This window comes from Dysidea avara, chromosome 6, assembly GCF_963678975.1.
Source record: "Dysidea avara chromosome 6, odDysAvar1.4, whole genome shotgun sequence".
Classification (NCBI taxonomy): Eukaryota; Metazoa; Porifera; class Demospongiae; order Dictyoceratida; family Dysideidae; genus Dysidea; species Dysidea avara.
In genome coordinates, this window is record NC_089277.1 from 13,311,945 (window position 1) to 13,327,556 (window position 15,612).

At 38.4% G+C, this 15,612-nt stretch overlaps 1 protein-coding gene across 1 annotated transcript in view; it reads left to right on the top strand.

Annotated features, from left to right (window-relative positions):
- LOC136257428 (dynein axonemal heavy chain 5-like) overlaps window positions 1-15,612 on the top strand; it is a 59,542-nt gene that overhangs the window by 15,283 nt on the left and 28,647 nt on the right. Inside the window, exons 14-47 of the mRNA XM_066050629.1 lie at window positions 162-322; window positions 437-568; window positions 1,220-1,395; window positions 1,513-1,603; window positions 1,726-1,888; window positions 1,972-2,149; window positions 2,813-2,864; window positions 3,115-3,246; window positions 3,367-3,476; window positions 3,763-3,859; window positions 4,126-4,389; window positions 4,438-4,530; window positions 4,584-4,691; window positions 4,840-4,931; window positions 5,348-5,489; window positions 5,812-5,943; window positions 6,004-6,231; window positions 6,343-6,454; window positions 6,586-6,716; window positions 7,331-7,399; window positions 7,448-7,546; window positions 7,692-7,829; window positions 7,944-8,161; window positions 11,013-11,179; window positions 11,361-11,488; window positions 11,625-11,937; window positions 12,133-12,359; window positions 12,559-12,648; window positions 12,706-12,816; window positions 13,026-13,112; window positions 13,166-13,230; window positions 13,281-13,344; window positions 13,395-13,537; window positions 14,110-14,190. Of these exons, the coding sequence (XP_065906701.1) occupies window positions 162-322; window positions 437-568; window positions 1,220-1,395; window positions 1,513-1,603; window positions 1,726-1,888; window positions 1,972-2,149; window positions 2,813-2,864; window positions 3,115-3,246; window positions 3,367-3,476; window positions 3,763-3,859; window positions 4,126-4,389; window positions 4,438-4,530; window positions 4,584-4,691; window positions 4,840-4,931; window positions 5,348-5,489; window positions 5,812-5,943; window positions 6,004-6,231; window positions 6,343-6,454; window positions 6,586-6,716; window positions 7,331-7,399; window positions 7,448-7,546; window positions 7,692-7,829; window positions 7,944-8,161; window positions 11,013-11,179; window positions 11,361-11,488; window positions 11,625-11,937; window positions 12,133-12,359; window positions 12,559-12,648; window positions 12,706-12,816; window positions 13,026-13,112; window positions 13,166-13,230; window positions 13,281-13,344; window positions 13,395-13,537; window positions 14,110-14,190 (4,594 nt within the window). The remainder of the gene's footprint in view (window positions 1-161; window positions 323-436; window positions 569-1,219; window positions 1,396-1,512; window positions 1,604-1,725; window positions 1,889-1,971; window positions 2,150-2,812; window positions 2,865-3,114; window positions 3,247-3,366; window positions 3,477-3,762; window positions 3,860-4,125; window positions 4,390-4,437; window positions 4,531-4,583; window positions 4,692-4,839; window positions 4,932-5,347; window positions 5,490-5,811; window positions 5,944-6,003; window positions 6,232-6,342; window positions 6,455-6,585; window positions 6,717-7,330; window positions 7,400-7,447; window positions 7,547-7,691; window positions 7,830-7,943; window positions 8,162-11,012; window positions 11,180-11,360; window positions 11,489-11,624; window positions 11,938-12,132; window positions 12,360-12,558; window positions 12,649-12,705; window positions 12,817-13,025; window positions 13,113-13,165; window positions 13,231-13,280; window positions 13,345-13,394; window positions 13,538-14,109; window positions 14,191-15,612) is intronic.

Here is a 15,612-nt window from a genome sequence, read left to right on the forward strand (position 1 = left end):
ATCTACACAGCTGTGAATGTTTTATTATGTTTGATGTTGGTGTGTGTGCATCTATATGCTAGTGTATTTAAATTATTGATTTATAGTACTGCTGTACTGTATATGAAACAGTTTTTAAATGATTTTGTAAATACTTGAGATCTTGTGTTTGTACAATGTAGGGTTGAAGGATGGTGTGGATGTTCATTTGAACGTGTTGAAGACCTATAACTACTTGTGGGAAGAAGAGTTACATGATAACTATGAACAGTTCTCTGAGTCTAAACCATCTATAGACTGCTGCAAGGCTGAGCTAGAGAAACTTCAATCCCTTGAGAAACAGGTTCCACTATAGACACCATGCATTTTGTAGTCACAGGGGTGTATATATATATATATCCTTAACACATTTTATGTGTTGTCTCAATATAGTAGTATAGTTTTTTTTGTTGTACAGATAACATCAATACCTTTTGTGCACAATGTCGGTCCACTCCACCTGAGTACTGAGCCAGTGAAGCACTTTCTGGAAGGGTTAGCCACACGGAGGAAGGTTAAATATGCTTCCTTACTGCATGAGCGGGCTAGGGTGAGTGTATAATAGTTGTGGCTGTCTGATGTTAACATTTATTTCTCTGTGATTGTACTATGAATGCATTGGTGATTTGCTTTATAATGCTATTTTTTCTCTGCTTCTTCTTTATGTATGTGTGAGCTGAAGAATTCTATGTCCAAGGAGTGGCTTACTAAAGTTCCGCTGAGTAGTTTTGAAATTATAGTGCTAGACAGTATGAAGAACAAAAAAAAAGATTTATTCTGCTGGAAATAAACTGCAAGTGGTTAAATTAGCCATACTGTTAACTTTCTTTTACGTTAGCATACAGAGTTGGGATTTGGCTTAAAACATTCACCATGAATTGGAAAATGCAGCTGGAAAATATATTAGACAATTTTTCAGCTTGCTAACTACATTATAGCCCAATCTTGCTGTTTCCTGTCCACTTGCTGTAACACTTAGGCATGGTTTGTACACTATTTGGACTCTCTCAGATGATATGGGCTTGGCTACCCACACTGTCCCTGAGTCTCCACACACTTTGCTGCTGCATTCTAACTATAAACTACAACTCACATGTGCACCCAGTGACTGTTTTATTGGAGTAACTTGAAGGACTAAGGCTTGTAACAAAATATACAAATTAAACAAGTGCATGTGTGCAATTTAATTGTTCTCTTATAGGCATCACTCAATGAAGCAGTTTACAACAGAGAGAAGATTTATCGACAGTTATCATCTGAGGTCACCAACATACGAGAACTGAAACAATCACTGCAAACATTACAAGAATTCTCAGAACTTGAGAATGTCATTGACAGTGCCTACCTGCCAGTGGAACGACTCTATGAGCTACTACAGTTAGTCATTGTGCAGTAGAGTGTAGGTGTAGGTATGGGTGGATGGGAAGATGGTATAAGTATTAAAACTGAGTGTGTTTTATAGTGTTAATATTTAGTTGCATGATTTTTAATTAGGAAGTGTCATCCAAGATTGCCTAGGAGTGAAGTTGAACGAGTTGATAAGTTACGAACTGAATGGAAGAAACTGTCTGAGTTGGTGGATGAGGTGTGTGCTGTGTCTGTGTGTACATCTATGTGTGTATATACAACATGCTGCAAGTATTTAGAAGCATGATAACTCTGCATACTTTAATTCCCAGTGTAAGTATGTGATTGCACATTCTCCAGGTTCGTCATTCTCTACTGGTCACACAACGGTTTATATTTGAACAAGAAGTGGACAAGAAGGCTAAGGCTTTAATGATAGACAGCATACAATTCAGAAATAATTTTGACACTGAGGGACCACTGATGCCTGGTCTGTCCTGCTATGATGCAATGCAGCGACTAGGTATGCTGTGTTTGTATGTCTGTATGTGTGTAGCTATTTTAGTACAATTGTATGATATATTGTAATTCTTTTTTACCCTTTAGATGAATTTATGCTTTACTATGAAGAGTATGCTAGCAATGAACAACTGATACATGATGTCCAGAAGCTACTGGACCTTCCACCAGTACAGTTCCCTGAGCTGATCAGGACACAAGAGGACCTGCAGTATGCACAGACCCTTTATGGGACCTACTCTGATTTCCTGAAGTTTGATGCCGAGTAAGCAAGAGTATATAATACTAGCCAAGAGTATCGAATGGGTGTATTACCCCGTGATTAATGATTACGTAAAGTAACGCAGATATTTCAGTAATTGTTCGTTTATAGTGCCATTAAGGGTTGCTGCATTTAGCCCAATTCAGCCACTAAACCAAGCAAAAACATGATAACGTTAAAGGGAATTGGCTAATGTTAAAGTTCTGGCACTGCCAAGCGGATCAGCAACACACTCATTTGTGCAATCGTCGTTTTAGCAAGCTGGGGTTATCTTGGGTCCTTACTACACTTTCCTTGTACAATAACTGTTGAAATACTTGGTTGAATAATGCAGAAATCTGGCATACAAAGACCCTTTGCCATGTACGCATTTCAAATTACCATTTTGCGTAAGCGAACAACTACTGAAATATCCGTGTTACTTTATGCAATCATTAATCACAGGCTAACTAATACACCGTTCAACACTCTTGGTTTCTACTATGTATTCTTGTGAGTAAGGGATAGCACTAGCCATCATACTGTTGTGGTATAAGTAATTGAAATTTTGTACAAATTAACTGGTACACATTGGAGTAATGTGATGAGGAGGTAGCTAACCTTTCATATACAGTGATTGACATATTGTAGTGTTGAACGCGTTTATGTGCTGGTGTTGTGGTGTAGGTTCAGGGATCAACTATGGGCTGAAGTTAATCTTGAAGTGACAGTGATTAGGGTAAGTATTAGATCTATAGCTATATGTTAGTACAGGGACTCCGTGAGATCCTGTGATAAATATAACAATTTTTGTAAAATAAAATGCATGTAGACTGCAAGTACAAAATACAACGTATATCAGTGTTAAATGTGACAGTATCTTTAGCAACTCATTCCCTAAATGATTCCTGATCCATTTATATATAATTTATGTGTGTGTTGTATTAGAGTATATGATGTGGAATTTCTCAACTGTTAACTTGTATTAGGTGGAGGATTTCTGGGAACAGGTGGAGAAGATGCCTACTAGACAACGTGACTGGGATGCCAGCAGGAAACTACTCTATGAGATAGGCCAGTACAGGGAAGTACTACCAGTACTGAAACGTCTTCACTCCAAGGTGAAATATACTAGATAATAATGTTCTTGGACCTTAAGAATGTATACATATTCTTTAGCCACTGCTTATAGTTTATATTTCTGTGCTATGTATTTACCTTCTATTTCTTGATATGCTCAGGAAATCCGTAATCGCCACTGGCTACAAATAATGACAGTTACAAGTTGTACATTCCAACTGGAGGCCACTGTGTTTAGGATGGCACATATACTGGATGCTCACTTGCCTCAGTAAGTGTGGGAAATGATTGCATACGTGTTTGCATTGTCAATGCTGGTCTAGTTTATTTCATTGCATGTACATAATGTTTAGTAAAAGGCAGATTATCATACTTATGTCCTGAATATAGATATGTAGAGTATAGCTTATTAGAGAAAGAGTTTGATCATGGATGATCTGTGTTTTAATGTACATACGTATGTATGTGTGTACGCGTGTGTGCGCGTGTATGTGTGTGCGTGTTTGTGTAAGCAATTAGACATCTGATTTACTGTATTGTTGTAATTCTCTATATAGACACAGAATTGAGATAGAGGAGATAATTGATTGTGCTTCAAAAGAATTAAATCTTGAGCTGCAGTTGAACAGCATTGAAGAAGAATGGACTGAACAGGTTAATACAAACAGATAATTTCAACACCAGCATACGTACATTAACTACACAAAGATTGGGACACTCTCATAGTTAGACAGGTTTTAATGTACATGGAATTGTAATGTCACTGAGTAGAACTACATATTTAACCCTGGTGGTTATCAAAAAGAAAAATAATAAAGTCTGATCTAGCAGATGAAATACCCCTATTCCTCTAAATGCATGATTATTATAAACACACTACAGCTAGAAGTACGTATTTGTTAGTGGTATTGTCCTTTTAGGTGCTGCAGTTTGAACCATACAAGGGTAGAGGACAGATATTCTTATCAGTGGAGTACACCTCTACACTACTGGAGCAACTGGAGAACTCCCAGACTAATGTGTCCTCCATGTTGATGTTGAGACACATGGCACCACTGAGAAAGGAGGCCTCAGACTGGGTCACTAAACTTGCTAGTATCAACGAGATATTACAGCAGTGGTTGGTGGTACAGAACCTGTGGCATAACCTGGAAGCTGTGTTTAGTAATATGGATTTTGCTAAGGTACTCGCACTTTCTTTATTATCAGAATATACATACTTGTAATTCTAGGACTTTCCTCAAGAGTCAGTGATATTCAACGGTATTGATAAAAGATGGACCTCTTTCATGCGCAAGTCATTTGAGACACAGGGTGTCATCCAGGTACATGTGTTACCACTATATAGCAGCTAACATTGTATGTTATCTTCTTGTAGTGTTGTTTGGAGAGTGATGTTTCAAAGACTGTGCAGTTGGGAAAATTTAGTCAAGAGTTAGAGGAATGTAAAAAGTCACTAGCATCATATCTGCTTAGCAAAAGACAAGTGTGTAACTTTATGTAGTGTGTATATTGTGTGTGTATGTGTACAATTATTGCGTCTCTGTGCGTGCGTGCGTGCGTGTGTGTGTGTGAGCATACATATTTGTTCATGCATGTACTTACAGTACTTACATCAAGTTTTTTTGCTCTAGGCATTCCCCCAGTTCTACTTCATCACTGATCCTACTTTGTTGAGCATCCTCAGTGACTCAACCTCTGCAGTGACCATCAAACCTCACCTCAGGTATTAGCACATACCATAGTCATGAAGACAATTATTCAGTCAAAGTTCAAAGTGATTGCAATGCAGGTGCAGTTCTAAAACTGGTTTCTGGGAATTTAAAATGCCTCTAAAATAATGCTCCCTTTCATTTCCTTTCTGTAAAAAGGCCTTAAATGACAAGATTTAACTGTGAAACAATGTTGTGGGTTATTTTTACTCATAGCTAGCCAGACTTAATATTTATAACCATGCCTCACAGTAGAACCTCTATTGAACCCTTATCTAGATCCGCCACTAGGGTTGATCATGGCTATGACCTTGTATGAGTAAAGCAGTTACTCTAAATACGTACTCTTCCACTTCGGAGTTGTGGGAAACCAACATTCTAGAACTGCCCCTGTTTATTATGATGTAGCTAATCTCATGTTCTTCCACAGGTCATTGTTTGGTAATGTTGCTTCACTGGTGATGTCAGGTAATGACAGTTGTAGCAGTAGCTCGGTTAAGTCAGAAACTCCTGATGTCACCATCATGGGTGTGGAGTCTATAGAGGGAGAAATACTGGAACTGTCTAGTCCAGTGAGTTACATCTTTTGTGATGACATCTACATCTACATAACAGAGTCTTAGTCACTATTTCTTTTCGTGCTGTATGCAATGCAGTGCTCAATTGTTCAAAAGTCTGTTTACAGTAGTAAAGTCAATACAGAACTTTGTATATACGATGAAATTCTTTATTGGGCAGTCACTTTTGCGAGATATTATGTAGGTGTATAGCAACCAAATCAAGTAGCTTATTACGCTCTGTACTTATGTATACAATATTGTATGTTCTCTTTATAAAGAGCTAGGCCACACAGCACAGTGGTATAGTAACATTGTCTGTCTCCTCTCTTTACAGGTCACCATGTCAGAAAACATTGAGAAGTGGCTGTCCTCCCTACTCTACTCCACACAGGAGACCATCAGTAGTTTATTACAGGATGTTGTGATGGAGTGTGGGGCACTGTCTGTGGATGACAGTGCTGCTAAGGTACATATATAATTTGGTGTTAAATCTGCAAGTCTGTTTACTGTGTCTTTGCTACTGTAGTATCCTGCACAAGTTGCCAGTATGGGAGTGTATTTTCAGTGGACTAGGGACTGTGAGAATGCTCTGTCTCAGTGTCGATATGACCGTAGGGCTGTCCCCAACACCAGATCAAAGTTCATCAATTTGGTCATTAATAGGATTTGTACACAACTTACCAGGAACAAGTGGAAACGTACTGACATACTTTTAACTGGTGCTGATCGAGCTAAACTGGAGTCTCTTGCAATGGTAGGGAATACATACATGTGTGTGTGTGTGTTTGTGTGTATATGTATGTGTGTAGTGCTGCATGCACATATGCTCACACTAATATTACTACTATTAATTTTGTTTATGTAGCTCTCTATGTGGCTTCGTGATGTACTTGACTATTTGTGTCATCAGAAACTAAGGGAATTATCTGACTTTGAATGGCAACAATTTCTCAGACTTTACTTACAGGAAGACCCAGGTAATTATGAAGCAATCTTACATGCAGAATTCATAAGTTATTACATTAGATTTTTCTAATCTCTGACTGTTCTATTAGAGTATTTTGTTACAATAGTTGGAGGTTTGTTTACTTATTAACTATCTTTCTAGCTACTAGTCGACACACACTGATATTTCAGTGCCTGGATGTACAGTTATCCTACCAGTGTGAATTTGTTGGTTGTCAATCTCTACCACCCTTCACGCCTCGTGTGGGCAGCTGTATTATTGCACTAACACAGGTATATATCCTATAAAGTAGTTTGTATGTACACATACGCGCACGCACACACGCATGCACACACACACACACACACACACACACACACACACACACACACACACACACACACACACACACACACACACACACACACACTACTTCTGCTTGTCTGGAGATCATCATCTCTGCCCCAGCCCTCCATGGAAGGTACACACTCACCCAGCCAGGGGATGCTGAATAACCTATTTGAAATTCAAGCCAGGTGAGACAACCCCCTGGAAGGTGGATAGGCCATGCAGGGACCTGAGTCAGAGACTTGGTCTGCTTAGTTCAAAGCATGGTGTATGCATAATGTAAAGCCCTCTTGTTAGCTGCAAGGCCAATGCAAAGGAGTCTCCTGACCCTGCCTGGTCTCCACCACATGACAGAGCCAGGGGTGCTGCCATCAGCCACATCACCTACAATTACCATGTTTGCTGTATGGAGGCTGGCACTGTGGATACACGCACGCACGCACGCATGCACACACACACACACACACACACACACACACACACACACACACACACACACACACACACACACACACACACACACACACAAGATGGAACTGCTGTGGATTTTTATATACAGGCTATCAGTAAATATTGTGGTGGGGAATTGATAGGAACTGCAGGTACTGGAAAAACTGAGATCCTAAAGGTATGACAATGCAGTATGTATTTGTAAACTGTTCACATCTTTCTGTAGGGTCTTGGCCTTCTATGTGGCAGAAATGTGTTAGCATATAATTGTTGTGAACTAACTAGTGAACTGGCTATTGCTTCCTTCCTTAAAGGAGCAGCTCAAGTATGTGTACATGTATGTGAATATTTCGTTACAGCATGTGTGTGTCTACATTTTAAAACAATTTACACAACGCTGAATTAAATTGAACACCATACATGCTGTGTGTGCATTATGGTAGATGTATACTTGTATGTGTTCTCATTAGGCTGGTTCATGGGTGGCATTCAGTAATGTACAAGACCTCAGTGGAGCAGTGTTATCCACAATGGCCCAGTTGATGCAGATAATTACTGGAGCATTGCGGGCCAGGACCTCCACATGTGTATTGTTAACTGGAGAGAAGGTCAGTGTATGACTGTATGCATGTATGAAGGACTGTTAGTATTATTGTTCTCATGTGTTTTATCATTATGACTGCATGTGTGTTTTAAATGGATACTACACTGTTTCTACATAGATGCCTGTAGTTAATGGATTTGGACTATTTCTGACTCGCCCTCAGTGCAAGCAGTGGCAGCTACCCAGCACATTGACCTCGATGTTTCGTTCCTTCACACTTACAATTCCTGATTTAGGTGTAATATTGAAGTCTTACTGTTCTGTACTGGGGTACCAGTCTCGTAGGCTGTTAGTGGACAGGCTTGTAGCACTGCGTGACCTTTGCAAGCAACAGCTGTAAGAGCGTTTGCGTGTGTGTGTGTGTGTGTGTGTGTGTGTGTGTGTGTGTGTGTGTGTGTGTGTGTGTGGTGTGGTTTGGGACAGACTGTTCATTGTACAATAATAGTTGAGTATTTTAGAATGCTAAGTTGAATGGTATAAGGTCATTTGCACTTTGCTTAGTATTCTATATCAATACTGTACATTCTATGGATTGTAATGTACTGATAAATTGTGATAATAAAGTGTATTCCTTCAAATCAAACATATTGTGATAGGTGATACAATTTGCACACACATAAAACGTGTTATTAACAGGCAGTTATCGGTGGTTTAGTCAAATAAAGCCATATTACAAGTGTGTGTTAAACGAGAGACAGATAGTGTTCCTGTAAACAAATAGATCACGGTTGAGGAGCAATGAGAAATAATGGAGACATCCATCAATAATACAGTGATTGGTAACAATTCTACTGATGACTTGTACTATGATGTAGCACTGCTTACTACCTGTCTGAAGACGATAATGTTATTGGTGATGATCCCAACCATCATATCCTCAGCCTTACTGGTTATACATGTGATATGGAAGAATGAACAGCTGCACACAAAATACTATCTCTTCGTGGTCAATCTACTAGTCGGTGATGTAGCAGTAACAGGAAGATACGGGCTTGAAGTTATCTTAATGATGTTATATTTATTTGGTTTGCTTTCAGAATATGGATTATTGTATATGTCATTGTCACTATACCACGAGTGGCCTTGCGGTTTGCTTTATAATTTGTCCTGTTGGTCATCGATCGAGTCATCTGTATTGGTTTCCCATATTGTCACAGGAACATTATGACCACTAAGGTATCTTACACTCTCATAACTGTAGTATGGTTGGTAGCAGTTGGGATCGCTTTTACAGTTAGAGCTACATCATTGTTTACATTTTAATCACCTCTTGGAAAATACATAGGAACTCCTAAATCTAGACCTTTTGTCTTCACTGCCATTGTGTTGCCAATGTTTGCAACTGTTGTGGTAACAATATTCATCAATGCTTATCTCTACTACTGCACTGTTCAGTCTAACAAGAAATTGCATGAGATCAATAGGATAAAGAGAATATTGCACAACCTTCGTATGCAAGCTAAACCTACCATATCGGTGTGGTATTGAGTGCATCTCAAATATCTCACAATCTGTTGTACTAGCCTTGGCCCTTAGTCTTGTCTCTGGTACTACAAGGTCATATCTTGGTCTGATCAGTTACTTGTTGGACTGGTGCCTGTTATTGTCTCACTCTTTTGTGTACGGCTTTTACATGAAAGATATTAGAAGGCGGCTGCAGAGGTATGCGTTTTACCAGAGGATCCAAAGACTATGTCCATTAAGACCCAGCCAAGTTGTTGTACTAAATGTAAACCATGGTCAATAATTGATATAATGTATATCATAACTGTTTATTTATCATACTCAACTGTATAGTATGCACTTTACTGTTTAAAAGCTATCATCGTGTACATAGTGTATCATGTGGCCAAGGATATTCAATGCGTTTGGGCATACAACAGATAAGTGTACATTTTACAGGAATCAAGAAAATGAGATTTTCATGCATTCATACCAGTAATGGCTAAACAGACAAGTGTGTATTTTACAGGAATCAATTTTCATATAGCCGTAGCTAAACAGAAATAGTCCATTTTTTTGTATGAAACATCCCTTAGGGTGGGACGCCTTTCATTCCAAATTTGAGCTAAATTGGTATGGCTAGGTCTTGTTGAATTCATCCATATTAGCACTTTTATCAGCTTATTCAAATAAAAGACATAGCTTTATTTATTTGCTGTCGCTTATTTTAATGACAGGCTGCAATATGGCTACTAACTAAATTTGTTGTAGTGGATTCTCTGTATAGGGTGCAAGTTTTGTAAGATGAAGATGTTCATGATGAATTGATCAATTGGGACCACTTTCCGATAAACATTGCCCCCAGGAGTATAGTGGACAATGGCCCAAAAAGGACCATCAATGGTTGATTGATTAGGTGACAAGCATCAAATGCAATGAAGCAACAATTTTAGGGCTGTGCAATAATAACTTGGCATGGGTTTCCACAATCATTTCCTCCCTCTAGGTCTGCAACAGTTACTGTAGCTTCAGTGGAAGAGCTGCAGTTAACATCACCAGTGGTTACTTTGCTATCTTCACATCTAACATTTGATTCGTGATCATCTTTACTTCTAAAGACATATGTTTTGTTCTCTGTACCTTTTCTGCCTTTCAGTAATGTCTTTTATGTAATCTATATCCATACTGATGCCATTAAATTGCAGGATGCAATATATCTTGAGGCCACCTTTTTGTAGATCTCTGCTTGGCCCAGCAACCTTGCATATGTAACAAGGTGATAAGATAGTTCATCATGAGACATGTCCAACAATATATTATCTTCTTTTCACACAGCCATAGCAAAAGAGTCATAGACATTACCTTTCTGCCAATATGGCTTTGTTGAGTCTCCTTAAGGGTTTCAACTGTAAAAGCATCACTGAATTTACACCTTATAAACTTGGTAGCCACGGATATTATGTAAGTTCTATTGCAACAGTCTTAGTATACACGGGACACAATCATGTGATGCTCTCACATATTTTGTAGGTTTCTGCTGGAGGTGATTTTAACTGCTTTGCAGAAAAATCGAACCTCACACAGAAAACCAGCTATATGGTAGATACCATTTGGATTATATTGTATTATATTTAAAAGTAGAGTGTATTTGTAGTATATACACTAAGATGTTGAGTATTGTGTACTTGTAAATTATGTGTATTTCAGATGTATGCAATCTATCAGGTTCCATTTTCTATTATAGTTCCAGGGACATACTGAGCATGCCATTCCTAGCTCACATACTACTGGTAGCTGCCAAGTCCTACCAACAGAGAGTGTCCAGTGCTGGTACAAGAGAGTCATCTCATCCAAGAGAGAATAGTGGGGGTTCACAACGTCTAGGCTCAACCACTCATGTTGCTGGAGCAGGTATGAAACAATAATTTTATGTACTAAAGTAAATCAAAAATGTACTATTCCTCCATTGGTATATATTTGCTGGCAAGCCTCTTCACTCCATCCTATGATTTGTACTATATTGTATATATAATGTTGTTGTGATGTGTGTAGATATTACATACCTATGTGTCTACTTATTTGATTTTTGCAGGTCGAAATGCAGGCCTTGAGTTAAGGAATCAACGTGCATCCACTCCAACTCATTTTGGTGCCAAGATTGACCACACTGTTGTGTTTCAAGCTCTCAAGGAATTACTATCTCCAAGATTTGATGGAACTGTGAGTTGTGTGTGTGTTTTGCAATATGTTGTGTATAAATGCTTGAATAACACCGACTCCATATTTCTAAAAAAATGTTTACATGTTGAAATTTTGCTGCCATTTACATACTTGCATGTATTTCTTTAACCTTTAGGATCTGATCACATTTGAAACTATACTAAATGATGTCTTCTGTGGAGTAACTGAGACAGTGCGCCATTCACCTTCACCACGCAGAAAGAAGCCATCTCAACCACAGGGAAAATCTCCAGGGAAGGCACCACCCACTTCACAAGGACCATTCCTCACACCAGCCAGCAACAAACACACTCCTATCAAACACAGCTTTGTAGAGCCTAGTATTGATGTACAGATAACTAACCAGGCATTAGCCCTGGGGTATGAACCAGGTGGTGCATGGATACAGAAAGTGAAGCAACTTTACACTATCATCCAAGTGAAACATGGTGTGTAGTACACTAGTTGTGTGTGTGTGTGTGTGTGTGTGTGTGTGTGTGTGTGTGTGTGTGTGTGTGTGTGTGTGTGTGTGTGTGTGTGTGTGTGTGTGTGTGTGTGTGTGTGTGTGTGTGTGTGTGTGTGTGTGTGTGTGTGTTTAGTATGAATAAATGAATGTATAAATGTACATATGTATATTATTCTAGCTGTGATACTGGCTGGACACCACACTACTGGCAAGACATCCAGTCTCAGTACTGTCATTTCAGTCTACAATGTCATGCAAAGACGTAGTCAGTTGCTGGTCTCCACACGACTACAACGTATCAACCCAGCAGTGTTTGATAACCTACACACACTGTATGGTCATGTTAATACTAATGGTGACTGGATAGATGGTGTCTTCACTGCTGCCTTGAGAAAAGCACTCAAGGTATGTCAATGCATACATATAGATAGTATACCATGTAAATTTCCCTCTTGGAAATTTATGTGTCTCATAGTATATGTTTAATTGAATGTTTGAATTGATAGCAATATTAAACAACTAAGTTGGCTGTCTGTATCACAACATAGATTGTGTTATTTGATGTTGGTTCTATACTTTTTCAACACTGATTGCATTATTTCAGGCTACACAGGCTAAAATGTGGATTTGTTTTGATGGTCCTTTGCAAGGGAAATGGATTGACCTGTTGGATGGATTGATCAGCAAAAACAAGGTAAACCAATCATTTATGGTTGTATATCTATGCACTAATTGTCTTTTAATGTTGTAGGCACTGAGTTTGCCAACAGGAGAAAGACTCTTTGTAAAGGATGATTATTTTCGACTACTTTTTGAAACAAGTGATTTATCAAATGCCTCCCCAGTAGCTGTAGCACATTGTGTAAGTGATAACATTATGTACATGCGGCAGATACAAGCTTTAGTGTTGATAAGTTTGGCACCTGACTTGTTGGTGTAGTGGTATTAATTCCTGCATTGGGAGTAGGAGGTCATTCCCAGACACGATACTCACATCAAACTTTTGTCAAATATGATACTGGTTATATTTATGTTCTGTTAATAAAAGCACCTGTAATGTTGGTTCTGTAGGGTATTGTATGTCATGGTTCAACAGCACTTACCTGGAATGAACTTGCAAAATCATGGCTTGTGGATAGACGTGTATCTGAAGTACAAGTAAATAATTACCTCTTTTTTGTTACTCACCTGAATTACTACTGTCATTTCAGTGCCTTCACCGACTCTTTAACTCATACATGGATCCAATTGTGGAATTCATCAAAGAAAATGTCAAGTCAGATATAGCTATATATCAATGGCTGTGTATTAAATTTTTTTTATTAGGACTACATTACCAGAAATTGGAATGTTTCAGTCATCATTAGCCTATCTCACATCTCTGTTAAATGTTAGCTTTGTTAGTTTATACTTGCAACTTAGAAGTTCACTGTTGTTTAGGCATATTTTGAAGCAGCTGAAGTGTTTAGCGAACTACATGTGGAACGATTGCTACTGTTTTCTTTGATCTGGGGATTTGGTGGGAATCTAACAGCACAAGATAAGCTAAAATATAGTCAGTTTCTCAAGTCACTGTCCAACAGGTACAGTCTACGTACATGTATGTAATAGATGTACATAATATCATTATACAGTGTACTATACTTTCTATTTGCATAGTGCATGCATTATACATATACGGTACTGCTCAAATGTAATGTCATCTTGTGAGAGTCTGAGCAATTAAAAACTCGCTAATTAAAGGGTTTCGCTTGTGAGTATTCATCCCAAATGCTCGCGAGCAAAATGGGTATCATACCCTTTAATTAGCAAGTTTTTTAATTGCTTGCACTCTCGTGAAACAACGTTACATTTGAGCAGTGATGTATGTATGACAGAAAGTTTTGATTAAAAGTTGATGATTTTGATGAATCAGTTAAATTTGTCAAACTTTTAATTCATCAAACATCCATAAGTGCCTTTAAAAGTATGTGTTTAGATCTATGATCTCTCAAAATTTAATCCGTCAATGCTGACAAAGTGTGGACTCATCAACTACTTCTTCCAACAAAATTTCCTGTTATACAGTTGGAGTAGTCTAATTTGTTACTCGTATGTTTGTGTGCTTAATACTGATTTGTAATTCAATGAATTAACAAGCCTGTATATATTACAGCCTACCAGATGATGACTCAGACCTTCTGGTGTTTGACTATTTTGTGGATGAGTCTGGTGAATGGGACACCTGGCAGTCATGGTATGGTGCATAATACATGTCAGCTTCCAATACGTAATATTTGCAATTGTGTGTAATCTAGTTATAATCGAAAGTATAATCACACAGTCACAATTATAATACACAACTCGTCTCAAGCACACAGTCTTACAACTATCTAGTTATACAAAAGGAAATTGACTATATAACTAGTATTATGTAATTACAGATAATGACGACGTATTACAGTTTGTGATGTAATACAAATATGCATTAACATTATGTATATGTTAAAGCATAGCCACGAGTGCTATATGAAAAATAAAGTACGAGGCGCACAGCTGAGTACTTTATTTTTCATATAGCACAAGCAAGGCTATGCTTTAAATAATTTATGGAACTTTCTACTCGTGTAGCTTCACCATACACTAGGACTTGTGATTAACACGCATTGCACGAACTATTAGCAGCCTGAACACACACAAACCAGTTTAACAAAGTAACTCACGCGTAGTTCACTATAGTTTGGCATGGTAGACGTTCATTGCGTCTTTTGGCAGGCTTTGCTCGCAACCCACAATCGATTCTATTGTGAGTCACATGGTGAAGTATTTCCGTGATATCTCCAGGACTTGTTCGTTTACATTAACAAACGTAACAGCAACGTTACCTTCTCCCACCCATCATCAAAGCATTTAGGTATGTCTATAAAAGCAATCCAGTGGTGGAATTCGTATTGGCTGGGGTGATTGATCACTCAGCGTGGCGAGGCTATCAGCCTTCACCAACTTGGGTGATTAGTTGTACTGGTGCAAGCCCCGTAGGTTATTAGCCTGTACTAAGGCACGTGGGCAACTGTGCTTTATTGCCCACAAAGAGTGCTTTATTGCACCGCAAAGAGTGCTTTATTGCACCGCAAAGAGTGCTTTATTGCACCGCAAAGAGTGCTTTATTCATTCAATAAAGCATTCTTTGCGGTGCAATAAAGCACTCTTTGTGGTCGATGAAGCAGTTGACTGGCTGAGAGTGTACTTTATGAAATTTAAAGTACACTTTTTCCTTTGATCTCGCCCACGTAAAGTTCTATAAAGTCTGTTACACTACAGTAATCACTGTATAATACGTACATGATAATAGAAATGTGTATACAGTAGTATGCTTATTAAGTGTAGGGTAATCAACTGTTGTGTATGTGGGCAATTACTGTAGCTCAGGTGGTTGAGTGCCTACTTTGCGTGCAGGATCTATAAATTTTTTTCTTGTACTTTTATGGAATATAATATGTTTGTGTGTAAAACACTGCATGCATAATATTATAAATACATTAATGAGTAATAATTATGTATCATGCAGTATGGTACATAGTACTGTATAGTGGATAGGCTTTCTTGCCCAAAATTAACCACAGCCTGATAGTATTGGTCAGGCATACCAAAGCCCATAAATGTCTTCAGGGTGACCTCA